We start from the raw sequence: 21,587 nt of genomic DNA, 5'->3' as shown, positions 1-21,587 counted from the left end.
AGATTGATGAAATTCTTTTAAAAATACTTAAAGAAAAAAATAGGTGCAGCGAGAAAAGCCCATGTTTTGGAGATTATTTTGAGCAAAATAGGTAAACCAAACCACTTTTTTAGCGTTATTTATAATTATCCAGACTATTCTTTTCTGTCTTTTATTTTTTTAACTTATGAAATAAAATAATATAATTGATGATGCAAGTCTCCTCTGCTTTCTGCCATTAATGCATCCACATATATACATTAATGTAATTAAGTTGCAGTTAGTTGTTACAGATCATCAAAAGCCAACCCTTCTCCTCTCTTCTTTTTATCAATCTTAATATTTTTACTTTATTTTATTATTGTTTCTATTTTCTTAATTTATTTACACTGCCAAAATTAATTTCTGTAATGTTTTTAACAATGACAATTATAATTTTAAAAACAAATTAAGTTCTAAAAAATAGTTTTTAAATAAAAAGTGTTGTAAAATTAAAAGAATGAAAAAAACATGTTGGATGTGAATATCAATCTCACCAGTTTCGACTCAAGGAGCTTCTCCCTGTACCTCCACTCCCATGCATTTCTTTTTATGCCTCCAAATTTTTCAGAAATGCTCAAAGTGTTTCGCGATAACTTTGTGTTTGACCATTTGATCACAATTTGAGGAAACAAAAGGGAAAGAAACCTTAGTCGCCACACACACTCTGCACCCCTTTCTTCTTTGATCTCTTCTTCTTGCATCTTTGTTCTTCTCCCTTTCTTCTTCATTCTTCATCTCAAATCGGTGCTTTCTTCTCCATTTTCGTCCATTGGTTCGTGATTGTTGGCTGTTCATGACTGTTGCTTTCTTCTCCATTTACGGAACTTCATTACAGTTTCCTTCATCTCCATCACAATTTCTTTCATTTGTTTTCATTTCGTGCTTGGTTTTGTTTCGATGAATTAGGTATAATTGTATATATACATGTGTGTATTGGATTTGGGTTGGTTTGGATGCATATAACGGATTTCATAATGCATTGAAGTGTTAAACAAAACTTGAAATACGTTAGAGGCTGAAAAGATTTTGAAATTTGTTGAAAGACTCGACAGATTTCGAAATTCATTTATTACGTAATTTTTTTAATTAATGTTTTTTAGTTTTAATGATTTAATAGGTTTTGATAAGTTTACAATTGATTTAATTTGTGGTGTTAATTAATCTTTTACTTCAATTTTATTAATTTTTGACAGATATAGCTAAAACTCGAGGTGTATCTATGTATAGGGAATAAAGTTCTTCATAAAGTGAAGGGAGAGAAAAATTACGGCTTCCATTCATAAAAGGCATGAAGAAGTTGATATTAATGTTCATGTTGATGAGCATCTAATTGAGCAACATCATGTTGAGGAGGAAAAGCATGAGGATGTTCCTAAAATAAAAGAGAAAGTTGGTGGATTTTTAGGAGGTTCACAAGATACTTCCATACTTATTCATTATGTGGAGCATGCTCCTTATGCCTTATGGTGGTAGGCAAGGTTACTGCAAAACTTAAATTTTAATGGTTATTGTTTGGTTTCAATAAATTTTATATTAATTATTGTTGTGTAGGATTAAGGGGAGATCCCATCATAAAAAGTTAAATAAATTTGGACCATGAAGGTATTCAACAATTTTGTGTTAAATTCTAGTTAAATAAAGTTTATTGTTAGTGTTCGTTGAGAGATAGCACTTTGAGACCAACATTTTTCATTTCCCGATGAGTGAGATATTGGTGACATGATGCGTCATCGCTGCTGCACCTTTCAGTTATAAATAAATTTAAAATTTAAATATGTTAAAATGAATCAACTAACTAACTAATAAAAAATTTAAAACAATAAATTTTGTGCAACAAATTAATTATAAATTAAAAATAAAAGAATTTGCATATTCAAACGAATTTCGAAATTTGTTAAAGGTTTCGACGAATTTCAAAATATGTTTAAGATATGAACGAATTTCGAAATCCGTTTAAATATAACTCCTCTGCTAACTCTCTCTCCCACATAGAACAATGTAATTTAGATGCCAAAAAAGATGTCTCACTAAAACTCAAGTTCCCTTTATAACTTATTTTACACGTTGAGAAATAATGATAATCAACCTTGAAAAACCTACAATACATTCACTCTTGCAATTGCCTCATAATTCCCTTAACAAATCTTTATTTCTTGTGCTTATATGTTTTTACAGAGAAAGCTTGTACGGATGAGCAAAGCATAAAGAACTTGAAGAAACATTCTTAGAATGTCTTCCTATCTTATAATGTTCTTCTGATCCAACACAAATCATTTGGAAAAGCTTTGTACTTTTGTGACCTACACAAATAAAGAGAACGCAATACAACATAGAAAAGAGTACAAATCATACAAGCATTTAATACGTTAGACGTTATTAAGCGTTTAAGCAAGATACTTAACATGAGTTATTAGACAGTCTTATATTATTGAAAATATGACATTTAAAAGCGAAAAAAATAATTAAAAACAATTTTATGTATCAAAAGTGTATCTTGTAAATTGTTTGTTTAAATGAAATTAAGATTTATTTTTCGTGAATTACAATACATTATTTGAACGAAATAACATAAAAGAACTAAATGTATAATGAAAGTTAACACTTTAAAAATCTAAGTGAACTTTGTGTACATATTGAATAAGTAGAATAAAGAAAATAAAAAAATTGTGTAGCAAAATAAAAAAAAAAAGGATTTCTCAACTAAAACAAACACTAACCAAAGAGAACCATAAAAATAAATTTTCAAATTACCTAATAAATTATAAGTGTTTTGATAATTGAAAATGGAAACAAATATGAGATAGAGCCGAGATATATATGTACACATTTTTTTTTGTCTCCAAAACCAACTTAAAAATTCAGCATATATTGTTCAAAAATGTATCTGGTCTTCGTCAAAACTCTGTCGAGTTTGAACAGTATGCATGCAAAATTTATCTGTTCCTAATTGTGGCATGAGCTTATGTCAAAAATATCTTTTATATTACTAATTATTAATATTAAAAAAAACATATTTTTTTTAAAAAAAATAGGCTTTTAAATAAATATTTAGTTATCTAATTTTATGAGCACATAATATTATTAATATCTTATAGTTATCTAAGTTATCATATAATTTGAAGTACATCATTTATAATATCCAATGTCAACTTCTAAATAATTACACATAATCTTATTAATGAGACATTGTGATATATTTCATTTTATCGTTAGATATCTATATTATTATAATAGGATATTGTGATATATTTTATTTTATCGTTAGATATCTATATTATTATAATTTATTTTATTTTGTATTTAGTATAAGTATATCTTTTATATACTTTTGATTATCAATATTTAAATAAAAGCCCAATGAAAAATTGGGCTTTTAAATATATATTCTCTACTTATCTAATTTTAATGTTATCTTATCTATAAATAAGAAAGAGATCCAGAGAAAAGTAAGGAAAGATAGAAAGCATTCAAAGTGAATATCTGTAATAGTGAGTTGGAAAAGAAAAAAGCATTGACAGAAGAAAAAGCAATGGCAGAAGAGAGTGTGGATTGGTGGAAGGAGTTGAGTATGGATTGGGATGACTTGAATGGTGTGTCATCGGACACCTCTAATGTTCCAACCACCTTCCACAACCATCCTTTTCCGATCGTTGTCGAAGCTCCTCGGATGTTGCTACCATCTCAAACATCCGAGCACATACAGTTTCACTCGAACAAAGGAAGAAGGATAACATGGACGAAAGTGGAGCATAGGTGATTTTAGTGTCAATATTTTTGTTTATTTACTTTTTCGATAAATATATTTTTAGTTTTTAAATTTAAATTCGAAATTGTAATTAAGATTTTATATTTATTTACCATAACATTATATTAATTCTTAAATTTTTTTATTGTGCACAGGGGATTTTTAGAAGGACTTGATATATATGGAAAAGGAAATTGGAAAAAGATTTCAGCCTACATTCAAACCAAGAGTGCAAGTCAAGTGGCAAGCCATGCACAAAAGTATTTTATCCGCCAAAGTAAATCAAAAGAGCAAAAGAAGAGAAAAAGTATTCATGACATGGTTATAGAGAATACCACTCATACTAATATTCATATTCAAAATTCATCATCAAACAGAAATCTTGCAGGTTCACAATTTTTGGAAATGCAACCACAACAAGTGATACCCTTCAATCCTCACATCAACATGCCTCATCCACAAGAGCTAAATCATATCAACATGACTTATCAACAGTTAGAAGAAATGATCAACCAAAATCATATGAATTCCAACAACATAATTGATCATAATGCAAACTTTAATCAAATGCAACCCTCACAAATGATACCCTTCAATCCTTACATCGACATGCTTCATCCACCAGAGCTAAATCATATCAATACCTTAAATCAGCACTTACAAAAATTATGGAATACATTCAATACATCCCACAGAGCTTAATCAAATGCAATTAACATTTTAAAAATTGTTCATGTAATTTTTTCATATGAAAAACTATTTTTCATCATAGCTCTTTCATTAATTTTCTATGTAGTTGTTTATTAAAAAAGAAGTGTGATTGTAAAAACTTTTCTTTTTCCCTTTAAGGTTTTCTCAGTAGAATGGATGGAGGCAATATTAAAAATATTTAATGATATTAACATACGATTATTAATGACGTTCACATATTCATAATTATTAGAAGAAACTTGAAATATAATATATCTGAGTCGAAAACAACTTTTGTTGCAAACAAATTAAAAAAAGGGCTTTGTTTTTTTCTGTTTCCAGCGTCACTGAATTTCTGAGTAGAAACCTCATTTCATGATTTTCATCTATCAATTAGTTTTATAGGGTTTCTACCTACCTCTGCAATCCTGCATATATATGTATTAAATTTTCTATCAATTATATTTCTTTTTGTAATAATTCATTTTAAGGATTTCAATGATTTAATACTTGTTTTAAAGAACTAGTATTGACACGTACACGCATGGGACAATTATATTTCAGGATATGTTTTATTCCAGAGAAATTAATCTCCTTATTTTATTTATCTAATTTTTATTCTCACGCACAATTATATTTTCATCAGAACTTTTTTTTTATAAATTGAAATTTATGAAGTTTGGAATATCAAAAGCTAACCAAACATATTTTTGTTTTATTATTATCGATGGTTCAAAATTGGATGTAAGAGAATCCATGGACCATATTTTCAATCAATTCTGTGTCCCCAAAACATAGACCAAAAATATGTATATATTCATTTCCGTTCTCAAAGATCAATTTAAAAATTAAACATTAGTCATAGCCATACCTGATTGATGTGAATAATCAATCATGAATAACATTTTGATCTTTAAAAAAAAGTTAAAAAATCAATTTACATAATTAAAAATAATAAATAATTATAATAAACTTGTTACGAAAAAAAATGACAAAAAATTAATAAAGAATTAATGTAAACTACGAATTAATGAACCTTAAATCTAATTTGAACCTATTTAACACTTATATCAAGTGAGTCATATTCAATTTAATTCAAATTTAAAACAATTACAATGTTTTTTCCTACTGAAGCCAATGACAAGCTCATGGATTTAAACCTAATTTTACAACACGCTAATTTAATTTAATTAAATTAGTTGATCAATTTTAATTTTATTTCACACAGATGGATCGAGCGAGCTCTGGCCAAGATAGCAAGCTCATCCCGTTATCAGAAAACCACCCTGTTTTCTGGCATACATTAAAATAATTTGTTTTAAAAGTTGATTTTGAATAATCTAATAATTTAATTTCAAACGTAGTATCATTATTTAATTTGTTATCTTGCATTTAGTATAAACGATATCTTTTATACTGTTCATTATTAATATTAAAAAAACAAATAATTTTTAAGAAAAAGTAGGCTTTTAAATATATATTATTTAGTTATCTAATTTTATGAACACGTATTATTAGTTATCTAATATTATTAATATCTCATAGTTTTCAAATTTATCATGTACTTTAAAATACATCATTTATAATCTCCAATATCAACTTATAAATTACACATAATCTTATTAATTGGATATTGTGATACATTTTATTTTATCGTTAGATATCTATATTATTATAAGAATATCTTTTATATACTTTTCATTTTCAAATTTTAATAAAAACCCATAACTTTGATGAAAAATTAGGCTTTTAAATATATATTATCTAGTTATTTAATTTTAATGAACACATAATATAATTAATATTTAGTTTAGACCGTATCAATTAAAATCTCAAGCATCGATTAATTTTTTTTTAGAATCACACATATAAGAACTATTCAATTCTAATATATATATATATATATATATATATATATATATATATATATATATATATATATATATATATATATATATATATATATAATTTTGTTAGTTATTTTAGTTAAGGAGCTGAGTTAAGCTGAATACATATCTCTCTTCACACACATATAATTAAAATATTTAAAATTAAGTTATAATAATAATAATAATAACAATTAAACTTATTACATAAATTCATGTTATAATAATAACAAAATATTCAAACATAGTTTAAAGAATAATAAAATAGCTTATATAACTTGTTTACAATTGAATGTATAAATAAGATAAATTAAATGCTACCTTTTAAAGTCTTATATTTTAGTGTTTCGTACTTTAAGTTTAAAAGTCTCTTATGTATTTTATTTTAACCCGTTTATAAAGAAAAACAATAAATAGAATAAAGCATCCTATTCACATAATATTATCAATTCGATTATTGTATAATCAATTTAAATAATATCTTCTATAACTTGTATTATCCATTTTCAAAGAATTACACATAATTTAAGTGAAAAAGATATTCTTTTTTAAATATGATCTCATTAATATCTTCAACATTATTTTCATAGATAAATTCAGTGTATCATGTTATCTTGTCTATAAATAAGATATAGGTTGAAGAGAAAAGTAAGAAAGATAGAAAGCATTCAGAGTGAATTTATCTAATAGTGAGTTGGAAAGAAAGAAAGCAAAGAAGAAAGAGCAATGGCAGAGCAAAGTGCGAATTGGTGGAAGGAGTTGAGTGTAGAATGGTATGACTTGATTGATGTGCCATTGGACACCTTCAATGATCCAGCCGCCTTCCAGCACCACCCTCTTCCGATCGCTGTCGAAGCTCTTTTAATGTTGTCGTCGTCTCAAACATCACAGAGCATGCAGTTTCAATCAAAGAAAAGAAAAAGGATAATATGGACTGCAGAGGAACATAGGTGATTTTAGTGTCAATACTTTTTCTATCATATATTTTTAAGATAAATATATTTTTAATTTTTAAACTTGAACGCAAAATTAGACTTAGAATTTGATTCAAATTTTAATATATTTTGATTTTCAAATTTTAGATATATATATATATATATATATATATATGAAAATAACATTTTTAATATAATCATAATGTTTATAACTTATTTTATACCATAACATTATATTAATTTTTATATTTGTTTATTGAGTACAGGGGATTTTTAGAAGGACTTAATATATATGGAAAAGGAGATTGGAAAAACATTTCAGCCTACATTCAAACAAAAAGTTCAAGTCAAGTGGCCAACCATGCAAAAAATTATTTTATCCGTCAAAATAAATCACAAGAGCAAAAGAGGAGAAAAAGTATTCATGACATGTTATAGAGCAACCATAGCAAGTGATACCCTTCAATTCTTACATCAACATGTCTCATCCACCAAAATTAAATATATCAATACCTTAAATCATCATCCACAATATTATAGAATACATTCAATACATCTCACATTTCAGTGAAATGCAACCAACATGTTAAAAATTGTTCATGTAATTTTTTCATCAATAATATAAGAAAAACCATTTTATCATGTGTAACTAGCCACAACTCTTTTCATTAATTTTCTATCGAATGATTTCAATTTTTATTTTAATTTATGTTAATTTAATATTTTATTATTATAAAGTGTTCCAGATAGTTGTTTATTAAAAAAAAGTGTGATTGTCAAAACTTTTCTTTTTATATTGCTTATGATTAAGATGACAAGACTAATAAGTTCAAATCAAACCTACTTCAAGATAATATGAAACTATAAATAATTCAATTTTATTTAAAAAGAAATTGAAAATAAAATATTTGCACGTGATAAAAAAGTAAATATTAAATAAAACTAACAAAGTATATACTTTAAAAATAATTTAATTCAGTAAAATTAAAAATTACATTTCTTGAAATATAGTTGATTGTTTAAACTAATTTATACAAAGAAAAAAATGTATGAAACGTTAAGAGAGAAAATTTTCAAAGAAAAAAAAAGATTCTTCAAATTAAACGAAACTAAGATGAAAGATAATGGAGAAAATCATTTATATTACCTAATAAACTAAATTTTATATTTAGTTTAGCGTATCATATTCATCTCGAACTCTTCTTGCATCATAATCGAGAAGTCTCCACATAATTTTTCATCACTAGCACTAAAGATAATGTCATTAACATAAATAAGTCTTGATTAGTATTTTTCTTGAAGAGCGTGGTGTCTACTAGACCTTTAGTGAAACCATTTTTTTATAAGGAAGAGATTTAATTGTTCATACCAAGCTCTAGGAGCTTGCTTTAAACCATATAAGGTTTTGTTACGCCTGAAGAAGTGTGTGGGATTCGTTTGGCACTCAAAGCCTGACGGTTGTTCCACATACAGTTCTTCCTTAATATCGCCATTTAGAATGCATTATTGACGTCCATTTGATATAACTTGATTTTGTTGAACGCGGAAAATGATAGAAGAATACAAATGGCTTCCAACCTTGCTACTGGAGCATAGGTGTCTGTGTAGTCGATTCCATGACCCTTGTGGAGAGGTTACATGGTGGTGCCATGTAGTGTTGGTATGAATGTAGGGAGCTCAATTTTGGAGGTTATCATGACGCTCCAATAATCGTTCCATCTCAGATAGAGAAGGAGATTTTGTGTGAGGAGTGGCAGGATGTCTTAGTATATGGTCTGGTGTTCCTTGTACATAGGTAGTTGACGAACTAACCTTGTGTGGTTTCGACATTCATACCTTATTCGAATAGTCAGTCTAAAACTATATGTTTGGGATTATGTGATTTATTTGTGTTGTAATAATGTATTTGCTTTTTATTATTTATTCAGTAAATATTAGATTCTCAAATTATTTTAATTCAAAACAATAAATATATAAAATGTATGTGTTATCCAATTGGAATCCTTAAAGTAGATCATTGTGATAAAAATTAGATACGATTACTCCAATTAAAAATATGATTAAAAACATGCGAATGCCTAAATGTATAAGTTCTAATTCTAATAGTCCTTAAACAAAGCCAAAAAGTCTTAATTAGAAGAAAATCTTTCAGATCATCAATAAAATCAATGCACATAAACTCAAACAGAATGCGTTTAATTCTCCAAAACAGGAACCACAAACAGAGAAGAAGAAGAAGAAAAATTCTTACAAATTCAATTGAAATCTCTGCTCTAATTAACCTAAGCGATTCTACTTCCTAGCCTGAACCTTCACAACGGTTTCAAACGCAGGTTTGCTCTTGGCCACAGCGTAGCTTCTACTCCTCGGATACAGATCGGCGGCGAAAGCCACGCCTCCTTCCGACTCCACCGCTTTATCCTCGTCGATCCTCGCCATCCCGACGCTGCTAGACTTCGGCAACACTTTCGAAACGTGGATTCGGTTGGCCAAGGTTGTTCTCGCCGACGCGGCTCTCACGAGCTCCGCGTAATCCTCGTCGTTCACCTCGGACCTCACCGACGTGGCGGCGACGCTGTGACTCCTGGAGAACCTTCCGGCACCTTCCATGGGATCGCCGTAGTAGCTGACGTGCTGGCCACAGTTGGTTATGCTCCGCACGTACATGTCCCTCGCTTTCCCCAGCGCTCTTATCGGCGATCCAATGATCCTCATCAGCTTGCTCTCACTCCTCTTCATTTTGGAATATGAGTTGAATCGTAACTGTTGGTAAAGAAATAAAAAGGTTGGAATATGAAACGAACAGCAGTGTGGATATAGATATTTATATTGTTGTGTGAGAAACTGTGAGCAGGAAGTGATGTGGACCTTTTTGTAGCACACCGGATTCTGAAGACTAATGGATTTTTATTGAGATAAGAACGAAACCGTGGAACTTATACTATGACTGTTATGTTATGTGGTATGCTATTATTATCTCAAACAGTTGAATTCAATGAAAATTAAAATAGAGATAAGCTAGTTTACAAGGGCATTGACAGTTTTCAATTCAACAATAGTTCTTGACTTATCTTCATTTTTTAATTTATTTCTCTTACAAATGTTTATTTTATTTTAAATAAATAGTTGCATGTTTAATCTTTTTATTTATTTTTTCATTTTTGTTCATTGTAAATAGGTAAAGAAATGCTAACATGTACTAAGCTTTGTCGTTAAATCTTTCCATTAACATTTTATTGATAATAATTTATATTGTTATTACCAGCGCACGTCCAAATTTTTTTAACAGTTGAATACTATATATGCATACAACATGCAAAAAATAATCCAAAAATCTAAGGAAATATAAAAAAAGTTATTCAAAAGAAAATTTATCTAAAAATATGTTTATATTAGTACACGTGTTTTACTTCTACAAATAATTTAGGATGATTATAGTATAATTTATTTTGTGAAAAAAGAAGAACCACATGGTATGTCATAATAATGTTTAATTTACTTTCTACATTCTAAAATCTTACGTGGATTATAAGATTTCCACGTGACTCGTGTTAAACAGTTTTTATCCCTATTTGTAAAAAAGTGGATGTTGTGTGTCCCAAGATATCTTGTTTGAAAACAAATTCAAAATTAAAAAAAAATTCTAAATGTTCACTATAAAATATCTTAATATAAAATATATAAACTTAAAAAAATATAGATATTATTATGAACTTTATGATTAAGCTACATTCGTACCTTCAAAATCTATTAATAATTATAAGAAAAAAAATTATACAGGAAACATAAAAAAGTTCAAATAATATATGGAAATAAACATTAAATCACTTATAATGTTCTATAAGATTAACTAACTTCTAAACACAATGATTTTTCTTAAGAAAAATGAGAAATTTTGAACTACGTTTACTTATAAAAATACAAACACTATTGTTATATTCCTTTAAGACCCAAGAAACGGTAATTGAATCATGAAACTTTCACAGATTAAAGTAGAATCACTCTTCAACCAAAATTTTTGAAAATTCTTTATATAAGTGTGTGTCCTCAAAGCATAATAACAATCATAATCTCAACATAAATATAAAAAAAAAATACTAAAAATCTATCGACATATTGACTTTGATTTTCTCTAAAAATACCACGCATATAGTTAAACCAAAACAATTCCTTCCACTACCAACATTCATCTTATCTTAAGTTAATTAGCAAATAAAACTTATCCTATAACATTCGTAAATAAAATCATTTTATCTTTCTAAATTTCAATATTAAAAAATTTAAATACATAATCAAATAGAATATTTTTGTATGTGTTATTAGATTTATTTTTAGTCATATACATCAATTTATTAATTTAAAAAACAAAAATAGTTAGAACTTAAAATTTACATTTATCGTCCTCTCAAAATCTAAATAACCAAAATAATGAGTCATTTTAATCAATTTTATAAGGTTATTATCATTAAATATGGAAATGAAAGAACGAGAGTACTTGAGTACAACTTAACCTACTGATTTGAGCACCATAATGGAATTCCAATTTAGTTTTGTGAATATATTAAGAATAAATCATTGAAATATTTTTATTTATTTATATGAATTTTATGATTAATATTAACACATTATTATTTTTACATAATTGACACTATATATATAAAATCAATATTTATACAACTTCTATTTTTTACTTTTTTTTGTTTATTTATTTATATTATATTATTCATATTTTATATAAATTTTTAACTAAAATTTTAAACTTATTTATTTGTTTGTCGTTGTTTAAATTTATTTATTAATTTTCCTTAATTTTCTAGAATTGTCAGCACACACTAACAACATCTAGATTACTTGATTTGTTTAAGAAGACATGTGAGATCTCGAAAAATTAAAACATGATTATACTGTCAAATCTGTTATTATTGCACTGCTGAGTCACTTGGTTGCTTCCATAAAAGCACCACGCCACACGTCCAGTGCATTAAAAACGCACTTTGCACTGCATGCACGAGCGCCATGTGTCACGTAGAAGCTTCGGAAGTCAGAAGTGGGAGTGCAGGTGTCAGCAGAGGAGACGCTCGTTCGTTTGGGCGTGAGATTTGACAAAACTAAGTTTCGAAAAACACTCTCTCACCTGCACGCACTCTTCTTCTTCCTCAAAGCCAAAACCCTTCATTTTCTCTAACTTCTCTCTAGAACCAGTTCACCTTCTCTCTTCTGTAACTCACAATTTCCTTCTCCGATCACGTTTCAGAACCGTAGAAACGTTCCTGGAGACGTGAGCTTCATTCTGGACCGAACAGAAATTTGATCGGAACTGGTAAGGTCTCACTTCTAAGCGTTCGTTCTGTTGGTTTCATGCGAACCCTAGTTCTGGTTGCATGCACGAGTTTTAGGTCTGAGTCGTTTATGATTTTTGGTGTTTTAGATTTAGTGGAAACTGTTGAGCGAAACCTGAGAGTAGGAAGTTGTTAGAGGAAGCGCTAAATCTCGCTTGTTGGGAGTACACTGCTATCCAGGTAAGGGAAGCTTAATAATTTAGTTTATATGTATATGATTGTGTGCGAGCATGATAGAAATAAAATGTATGAGATGCATGCTGTGTTTGAGTATGCCTGAACGATCGCTGTTATGCATGAATGAATATGGTATGTGTTGGTTGATACGTATGAATTGGATAATGGATGATTATTGTATAGTATGATTTATATGAATTCTATATAGTATGTGAATTAAATGATGAATCAAAAATGATAAGATTGTGAATCGTATGAGAAATATTAAGTTTAGATGAAAATGGAAATCTGAATATAATGATTCTATCATATGATAAAATACGTTCGTCATCGTACGGTCTTATATCGTTCGGTTTCTCTGAAAATGACTTAGAGTGGAATTCTTTCATTTGGGAAGAATTCTGTCCGAGAACGAGCGTCCTCATTTGAAATACTATGTTCGAGCGTTCGGCTCAGCATAGTGATACCAGATACCTTAACTTAAATGATTTCAAATTATACCCTTACACTTTAAATAGCGCTCGGTCTTATACCAAGCGTTCGTCTTAAGTAGCGCTCGGTCTTACACTGAGCGTTCGTTCTAAATAGCGCTCGATTTTACACCAAGCGTTCGTTTTAAGTAGCGCTCGGTCCTACACTGAGCGTTCGTCCTAAATAGCGCTCGGTCTTATATTTAGCGTTCGTCCTGAGGAGTGTACGGTCTTATACCGAACGCTCGTCCATACCTTTGAATTTCAGAACGTACGTAAATAGCGTTCGTCTCAAATAATCAGTAAATGAGTATTCGCTTTCGGTCATTGACTGGCGGTCGATCCTGTTAAACACTTGTTTCCAGAGTACTAAATATTCGTCTTGTTGTATCTTTATTCTTTTGAATTTAGTCTAAGGTCTTTAAATCCAAATTATTCTGAATCATTTATATTATATCGCTAAGAGTCAGTTCATTTAACTGATTCTCGCGAAAGTCACGTTCGTCCTCGTTGTGTAGAGGATTGAACGTTCGTCTTTTATGGAAGTGGAACATAGAATGAAAATATAAATAAAAGGAAGTATTAAGGTGTGCGAACACTATAAGAAGTGAAATTATGATTTTGGTATTTGAACGAGTGTTCCATGGAGGAACGACTCTGATATATATTGAATATTAAATTTGGTAAAGTATGACTGTGGATAAGTTAAGACTCGCAGTCCATCCTGATGTTCCGTGAATACTATCTTCATGTAGAGGAAGTATGTCATGTGTGGGAACGGCAGGAAGTCCTTAGTCCATAAGTTAACATGGGCGACGTAAGAACGGACTGACCTCGAGTGGCAGCTGTTTGGTGTATCCCAGTTACTACACCATTCGGGTGCAAGGACGCTTGTAACTACACAGATTCATACGGTCCGGACGGTCGGTCTATATATATATATATATATATATATATATATATATATATATATATATATATATATATATATATATATATATATATATATATATATATATATATATATAAATATATGTTGGATGATGATTTATGTTGAGTTATGTGTTGAATGATTTGAATTGTTAGTATATATGTTGAAGTATGAATTAAATTACTTAAGCTTACCCTTTCGTTTTCCTTGTGTTGTCGTATCGTCTATGTACGTTCGTCTTGTCCTTGCAATGATCATCCGTGTGGGTGTGAGCAGATGGAGGTGCGTCACTTGAAGAGGTGCTGGAAGAGGAAAATTTGGAAGACGCGAATCTGGTGGATGTCGAAGTTAAAGCCGAGCCTTAGAGCGCCCGCGGGTTTCTGTAGTTAGCTTTATTAATGTTATTTTGAACGTTCGGTCATAGTGTTGTAAGACCGTTCGTCTCTGAACTTCTGTATTTTATCGCGCTCGTTGTTTCTGTATGATTAAGCCGTTCGGCTTTTAACGCTCGTTCGGTTTTTGTAAGACTGCACTGTTTTATTAACTTAATGTAATTAATTCTGATTATGATAATTACTATATTTTGGGATGTTACAAGACACCTCTTAAATCACCATATATTAAAAAAAGAAAAACTTACGGTTTTAATATACAGGTTAAAAATAGTTTATTTTAATGATTTTTTAGCTTATCATCAATCATATCGAACTTTTTTTTGGAATGGACAATAAATCTATGAGAAGTGACAAATGGAGGTGCGTATATGCACATGCTAGCATAATTGAAGCAGGAAAGTCAAAAACAAAATATTTTATCAGTTTAAAATTAAAATTAAATTATTTTATAAAGATTAAAATTTATTATTTCAAATATTATTAGAGAAATATCCAGATAAAGTTTATTAAAGCATTAAAAACATTTGAGTTTTTAGAAATTAATTTTGATGGAAGATTGTGATTCCTATCCTTAATTATTTTTTAAAAGCGCTATTTTAAGATAACATTATATAACGAAGGACAAAAGTAAAATATATTTAAAACTAAAAACATAAATAATATATTTTTTACAATTTTGAAACATCCATCAAGTTAACAACCAAATCACGCGACACACATGCCCCTTGTCGTGATTGAGAAAAATAAGAATACTTTAGAAAAATGAAATGAAAGAGAAAACATAAGCCTAATAGCAAAGTCGTACCGTGTTAACATTCTCCTGTTTGGGGTTTCCATTTGTCATTTTGATTTGGACCACTATATCAAAAGTATTTTTATATATATGTTAAAAAAATTATACGGTTCTGGAATAGAAGTATAAAAAATATTAATTCTTTTATACTAATTTCAAAATTAATATAAAAAATGTCATTATACAAATTAAAAGTATCGTCGGTATAAAACATCTCATTTAAATCATTTCAAAATTTCAAAAGTTTACATTTTCTAATTAAATCAATATAATAATAACATAAACATTTTGTATGATTACTGTATTAAAAAATTTAAGTGTGGAAATAAATAAATTGAATAAAACACTAACACGAGAAGTCGACCACCACGATTCTGCACTGAATTTATGAACTTTGTCAGATTTTATTGAGTTTGGAAAAGATGATGTTAAGCTTGGCAAGATGTCATTGAGCTCAGTGAGACATTGTTGAGTCCAATGGAAACTACACTCTCTTACTTCTACCACTATTCCACTCACAAGAAAGAAACAACACGCATCTGTGTTTCATAAGCTAAACAAAACAACAACTTTCAGAAAAAAATAAAAAACATGGAGGCTTTATGTTTCCAGAAGAAAGTAAAGGTTTCTCACATTGGCAACTCTAAATTAAAATATAAAATAAAAGTTGTTGAATTATGATTGACCTTCTTTTCCCACTTTCCTTCTCTTCTCGTAACTCAAATCACCGACAAATATAACTTACCATCAATTTTTATATTTGTTTTTCTTTATTATTTTTTACAATTTTATTTTTAATTTTTATTCCTACCATATTTAATACTTTCACTTGCTTAAAAATTGATGTTTAAAATAATTAAAAAAAAATTTACCTTTCAAAACGTATTTTAAGAATAAAATTATAGCGATCCAAACTTCAAAACCATGATTAATTTTAAAAATATCATTCGATAAAGATGAGATTCAAATATATTATACTGAAAAGATAAAACATGATATTTGGAAGCACACACGTTAATAATTAAATTATAATTTTAGTGTCTGTATATTGTTTTTTATATAATTATAAAAATTTATTATTACAATTGAGTAGACAAATTTCATCCGAGCATGAATTCATATGAATAGAGAAGGTGAGTTTCAGTTTTGGTATTATTAAGTGATTTGTGGAGTGAAATGATAAGATCAGAAAACAGAGGAATTAGTTTGGATAAAATCCGTCACTGTCACTCTTGGTTTATTTTCCTGCATGGAGACAAACAGCACGTGAAAGTCAAAATGGAAGATTCAAAATTATTGAGAGGCAAAAACAATATAGGTAAAATAGAGGACATTCGTTGAAAAATGAAACATTGAGGATTTCAATTCAACCTTTTTCTTTTAATTTGCAAAAAAACTATGTGAGAAGTGATGTCCAAGTATGAAAATACAATTCAACAACGATCTCGTGTCTTACGGAAGAACATCGAGAAACCGTAATATTCTGGTCAGCCATAGTATGGTTATTGACTATTGCTATTATATACATCATCCCTCTAGGCTGCATCATCAATCATACATATATATTACTCTCAACTTTCTAGAAAGATAAATTAGAGAAGAGATAAGATTAAAGAAGATATAGAATATTTTATTTAATGGATATCTTATATTAATATAAAAAAAACAAGATAATATATAATGTGAGTTTCTCAAGTATTTTCTTCTCAATATCTTGGAAACTTTAGGGGGAGATGACATATATGTTTGGATATCTCTCGCAATGTTCAGTTTAAAGAGTTTCATTGTGATCGAAAAGTCTATGTAAATAAGTTAGGAAATTTGAGATTGAAAAATAAAAAATAATAAAAGTGACTTAATGTGTTGTTTAATGTTATTATTTGATTTTTCTTTTATATATAATAGGTATTATTTATCTATTTTATGTGTAATATAGTTTTTTTATATAGTTTTCATGGATTTGATATGATTATCCATGTTTTGTATTCTTTATTACGTTTATTTTTTTTTATAATAAAATTTTGATATGATCACAAATTATATATCTATTTTGGGGTGTGAGCTTAATGTCAAGCTGATCATAAATTTTATTTTTTAAGTTTGTTTTGATTTAAGGTTTGTTTCTTTAGTGTTAAAGTTTATTTTATTAAAGCTTGTTGAATTTATTATATTATCCGTTATTAAAATTGTTGTGAGACCACTTACAAATATTTATTTAATTACAAGTGAAAAATATCCCTTGTCAATGTAAAAGATTATATTAAAATTCTCATATTGAGATTTTCTTCTAAGAAAAAAATATCATTTTTCTGTATTGATTAATATGCTGGTCAACATAAGGAAGTTGACGACAATAATAACTGTTTCTTGAAAAATAATATCAGAATAAAATTAAAGCAAACCTATATTGAGTATTATAATTCTTACGAATAGACTATAAATTTCAATTCATCCAAGTTTTAAGAAGATATCTTATTTGAATATTTCATACCGCTAAGAAAAGGCGTTCCACACTTTCAATTGAATTTTCAAAACCTTCTCTCCACGTATCAAACACACATCATAAGAACAAATATTTTTTAACAATTTCATCACTTTAAAGATGCTTAATTAAAATAAACATGATTAACATCGGTTCAAAATTGGATTAAGTCCAAGAAACTCTATTAGTAAGTAATGTTTAATAAAAATAAATGGGTATTGGAATTCAAAGCATAGATTTTGTTCCAATTTTCAACCGTTAAATTGAGAATTGTGAATGATTGCTACTTTTGCTTAAATAAATATTAAACACCACTCGAGCAAAGAAAATAGTTAAGGTTCAATTCATAAGTAATAATACAAAGTCACACAGAATAAAATAACATTTTAGAGGATCAACTTATCTTTTTTTTATTATTTATTTTTTTTATTTTTTTTAAATTTCAAGTGTGAGCCAGGTTAATTGTGTTTAAGAAGAAAAATAATAATGTAAGAAATTTTAGTTTTACATATAGGAAAATTTAATTTAATTTTCTTAAAATGATTTGTATTTAATTGAGGTTTGATAATCAATATTTTTTTCAGTCTTTTCAAGATATTTTTCAGTGATTAATATCATTAGAATTACAAAATTATAATACATGACAATTAAAGAAAATGCTAAAAAAAGATAATCCTTACATTATTTAATGAACAGAAAAATTAGAAAGTATAATTTTTTTAATATTTAATATAACTGCAAAAACTTATCAAAAACTCAATTTACGCAAATTTTTTTAGATTTAAAACTTAATAAGTCTACCTTTTATAAAAATCAAAACTTAAAATAATATAATTATGAAGCTCTGTATATATATGTTATGGACCGAACAATGGACTAAAAGGGCCCATAGGTTGGAAAAAGGAGTGTTACTCCTTTCACCTCCCACTTTTCTTCTGCACCCCCACATTCAATAAATATCTTTTTTAGTGGATTTTAAAATTTGTTGAAGATTTCGAAAAAAAATTTAATGAATTTCAAAATCCATTAAGAAAAAAAAATTCAACATCATCGAAACTTATTGAAGAACTTTTTTTAATATATTTTGAAATTTGATAAAAGATTTTTCGAAAACTTCAATGGATTTTGAAAACTTAGAAAATCCTTCAACGTATCTCGAAATCCGTTAAAGAAAGGAAGATGAGTGTAGGTTTTTTTAAAATACAAAAAGAAGTTTTGAAACTTTTAGAAAATGTGAGAGTGTAGAAAAAAACGTGGAGTGGGGTAGGGAGTAACACTGTGAAAAATGTTTGCCCAATAGCGAGATAGACTAGATAATATATCACAAAGATGTTGTACATTTTTATATATATTTCCATTTAAAAAGGTGTATAAAATAATAGCTTCTTAAACTTAAATTAAATATAATTTTAATCCAAAAATAAGAAAGGACAATCAGTTCCTCATATTTTAAAAAAATGGTGGCTCATAACAAATGTTACTGCATATACATGCATGCTACTATGCATAAACACATGCATGCTGCTAAATCTATAAATTTGACCCAACCCACATGTTTTATGATAGAAAAAGGCCAAACAAAAAAAAAACATAGAAACAAAATGTTTACAAAAAGTCCTGTAAGTCACTATTAAGCTATGGACCAATTTTTTTAAACATGAAAGAAAAAATGTTAATTTGGTTCAATCTTTTGTCACTCACAACTAACCAAATTAAATGGCTAACACTGACATTTTGATTCAAAATAAACTAGATTGCAACTCTAAAAATTATAAAGAAGATTTTGATCACTAGTAATATACTGGTCTTGTTTATTAATTTATAATTATATCATTTAATTTATATCTAATTACATATTTATTTTATTCATTTATTATTTAATGTATATTTAGTTAGCCATTCATCTTGTTTATTAATTTATATTTGTCATTTAATCTATCTTCTTCTACTCTTTCTCCTCGTCTTTCTTTTATTCTTTTCTTCCTCTGTATACCCTTATTTCTTTATAAAAAAAATTCTTATAATTTAAGGAAAAATTTGTCACTTATTTCACTTAACAGATTTAAAAACAAAGAATCATCACTAATAAGAATTATAAATTACTAATAAAATTTATTAATAAAACTAACTATCAAATACATTATTAACAAAATTATTCATTATTAATATATTTATCGATAAATTTTATCAATAGATTTATCATCAATAAAATTTTTTGTCAACAATTAAAATTTATCCATAACTTTAATTTTACGAACGAATTTATTTTTGTTAATTTACAAAAATTCTTATTGTATTTGTAAGTGTTTTTTTCCGAAAACAACAATCAAGAGCGAAAACCGACAAAAACTTACTGTTAAGAAGACCGAAAAGAATATCGACAGTGGTTTTATATAACATATTGGATCGTGTAGGAATTATAAATATTTAAAAATTTTCGAACATTTAATTATATTTTAATTTTTCATAAAGACAATTATTTTGCTTTTTAAAATATATCAGTTTAAAAGAAATTATTCTAAAATACTAATTAAATCACTCATAAATTTTTCTCTCTTTTTGGTTTTAATGAAATTGATTGACTATAACGCAACTTTTTGCAAAGGTAAGTGAAATTGCACATATTGTAACAACCCACTTCATTGTGGATGCTGCTATATATATAATACTTTATAAAAACCTTATTATATAATGTACTGTGGTGAGTGTAGCTCCACATTGACCATTGACCCTGCTGTTTATAATTTCCCCATTTACTCATAAGTTTAATAAACCTAACTAATGACCTTGTTCAAAGTCTAACCTATTATTCTAACCTGTTATTCTTGTGCTATATACCAATTTCATATTTTCTTAATAACATTTTTCTATTAATTTCTATCTCTTCTAAATGTAAGAATCGATTTATCACAATGACTAGTACGAACGTGGCCACAGTATGGTTACTGTTTAGGAGAATGATTGAGCTGTAATATTTGGATCCTTTTGGAATAATGGTAATTTTATTTAGGATAATAGTATTTAATAATATTTTTTTAATAACATTTTAACATCATTTACGTGTGATTTTGTGATTGGTCAAAAATTACTTCAGAATCAATAATAATAATTATAAACACAATTAATATAAACTAATCACATAATAACACAGAGATAATGTTAAAATGTTGTCAAAGTATCATCCTCTTATTTATAAGTTTTGAGAATTATTTTAGAATCTAATATTTTTGTATTTGTTTTGCATAGTTTTTGTTGATATTTATCCATGGTAATTTTTTAAGCAAGAATAACTTGATAGTCTAACAGACAGGGATTTGACCTAGAAAAAGAGAAGGATGATAGTGAGAAGTTGTTTAGAAATTGATATACTTGTGTTGGGACTAGCATGGGTCATTTAATTTTGAAATATGTTTATGCGTTGCTTCGTCCTGGGACCTCTACTTGCCGACCTACTCTGAATTTCATTTCATTGACATCAACCTTTGTTGATTGGGGATGGAAATGGGACCAACATGCATTTGCATTGAGTTTGATGAAAAAATTAAAATACACTTTATCATTCTTAGCACTAACAATTGAGTTTATCTTTAAGTGACATATATAATTGATTAGTATGCAATGAATAACTTAAAAGAATTCATTGCAAACCATCAACCATATAAATAATATATATAATATGATATTACAAAAACATCATATTTCATATTTATTTGGAAAGAAAAT

The 21,587-nt window shown here is 27.7% G+C and overlaps 1 protein-coding gene across 1 annotated transcript; it reads right to left on the bottom strand.

The window, feature by feature from the left end:
• Nucleotides 1–9,406: 9,406 nt before the first annotated feature.
• LOC108337694 (uncharacterized) lies at nt 9,407–10,078 on the bottom strand. Its single transcript, XM_017574269.2, has one exon. It carries the CDS (start codon nt 10,014–10,016, stop codon nt 9,570–9,572), a length of 447 nt encoding a protein of 148 aa, XP_017429758.1. The 5' UTR covers nt 10,017–10,078; the 3' UTR covers nt 9,407–9,569.
• Nucleotides 10,079–21,587: the final 11,509 nt, after the last annotated feature.

This window comes from Vigna angularis, chromosome 7 (assembly GCF_016808095.1).
Source record: "Vigna angularis cultivar LongXiaoDou No.4 chromosome 7, ASM1680809v1, whole genome shotgun sequence".
In the NCBI taxonomy this organism is placed as follows: domain Eukaryota; kingdom Viridiplantae; phylum Streptophyta; class Magnoliopsida; order Fabales; family Fabaceae; genus Vigna; species Vigna angularis.
The sequence above is the reverse complement of the archived record's forward strand: the minus strand, read 5'-3'. Positions and strand labels throughout refer to the sequence as shown.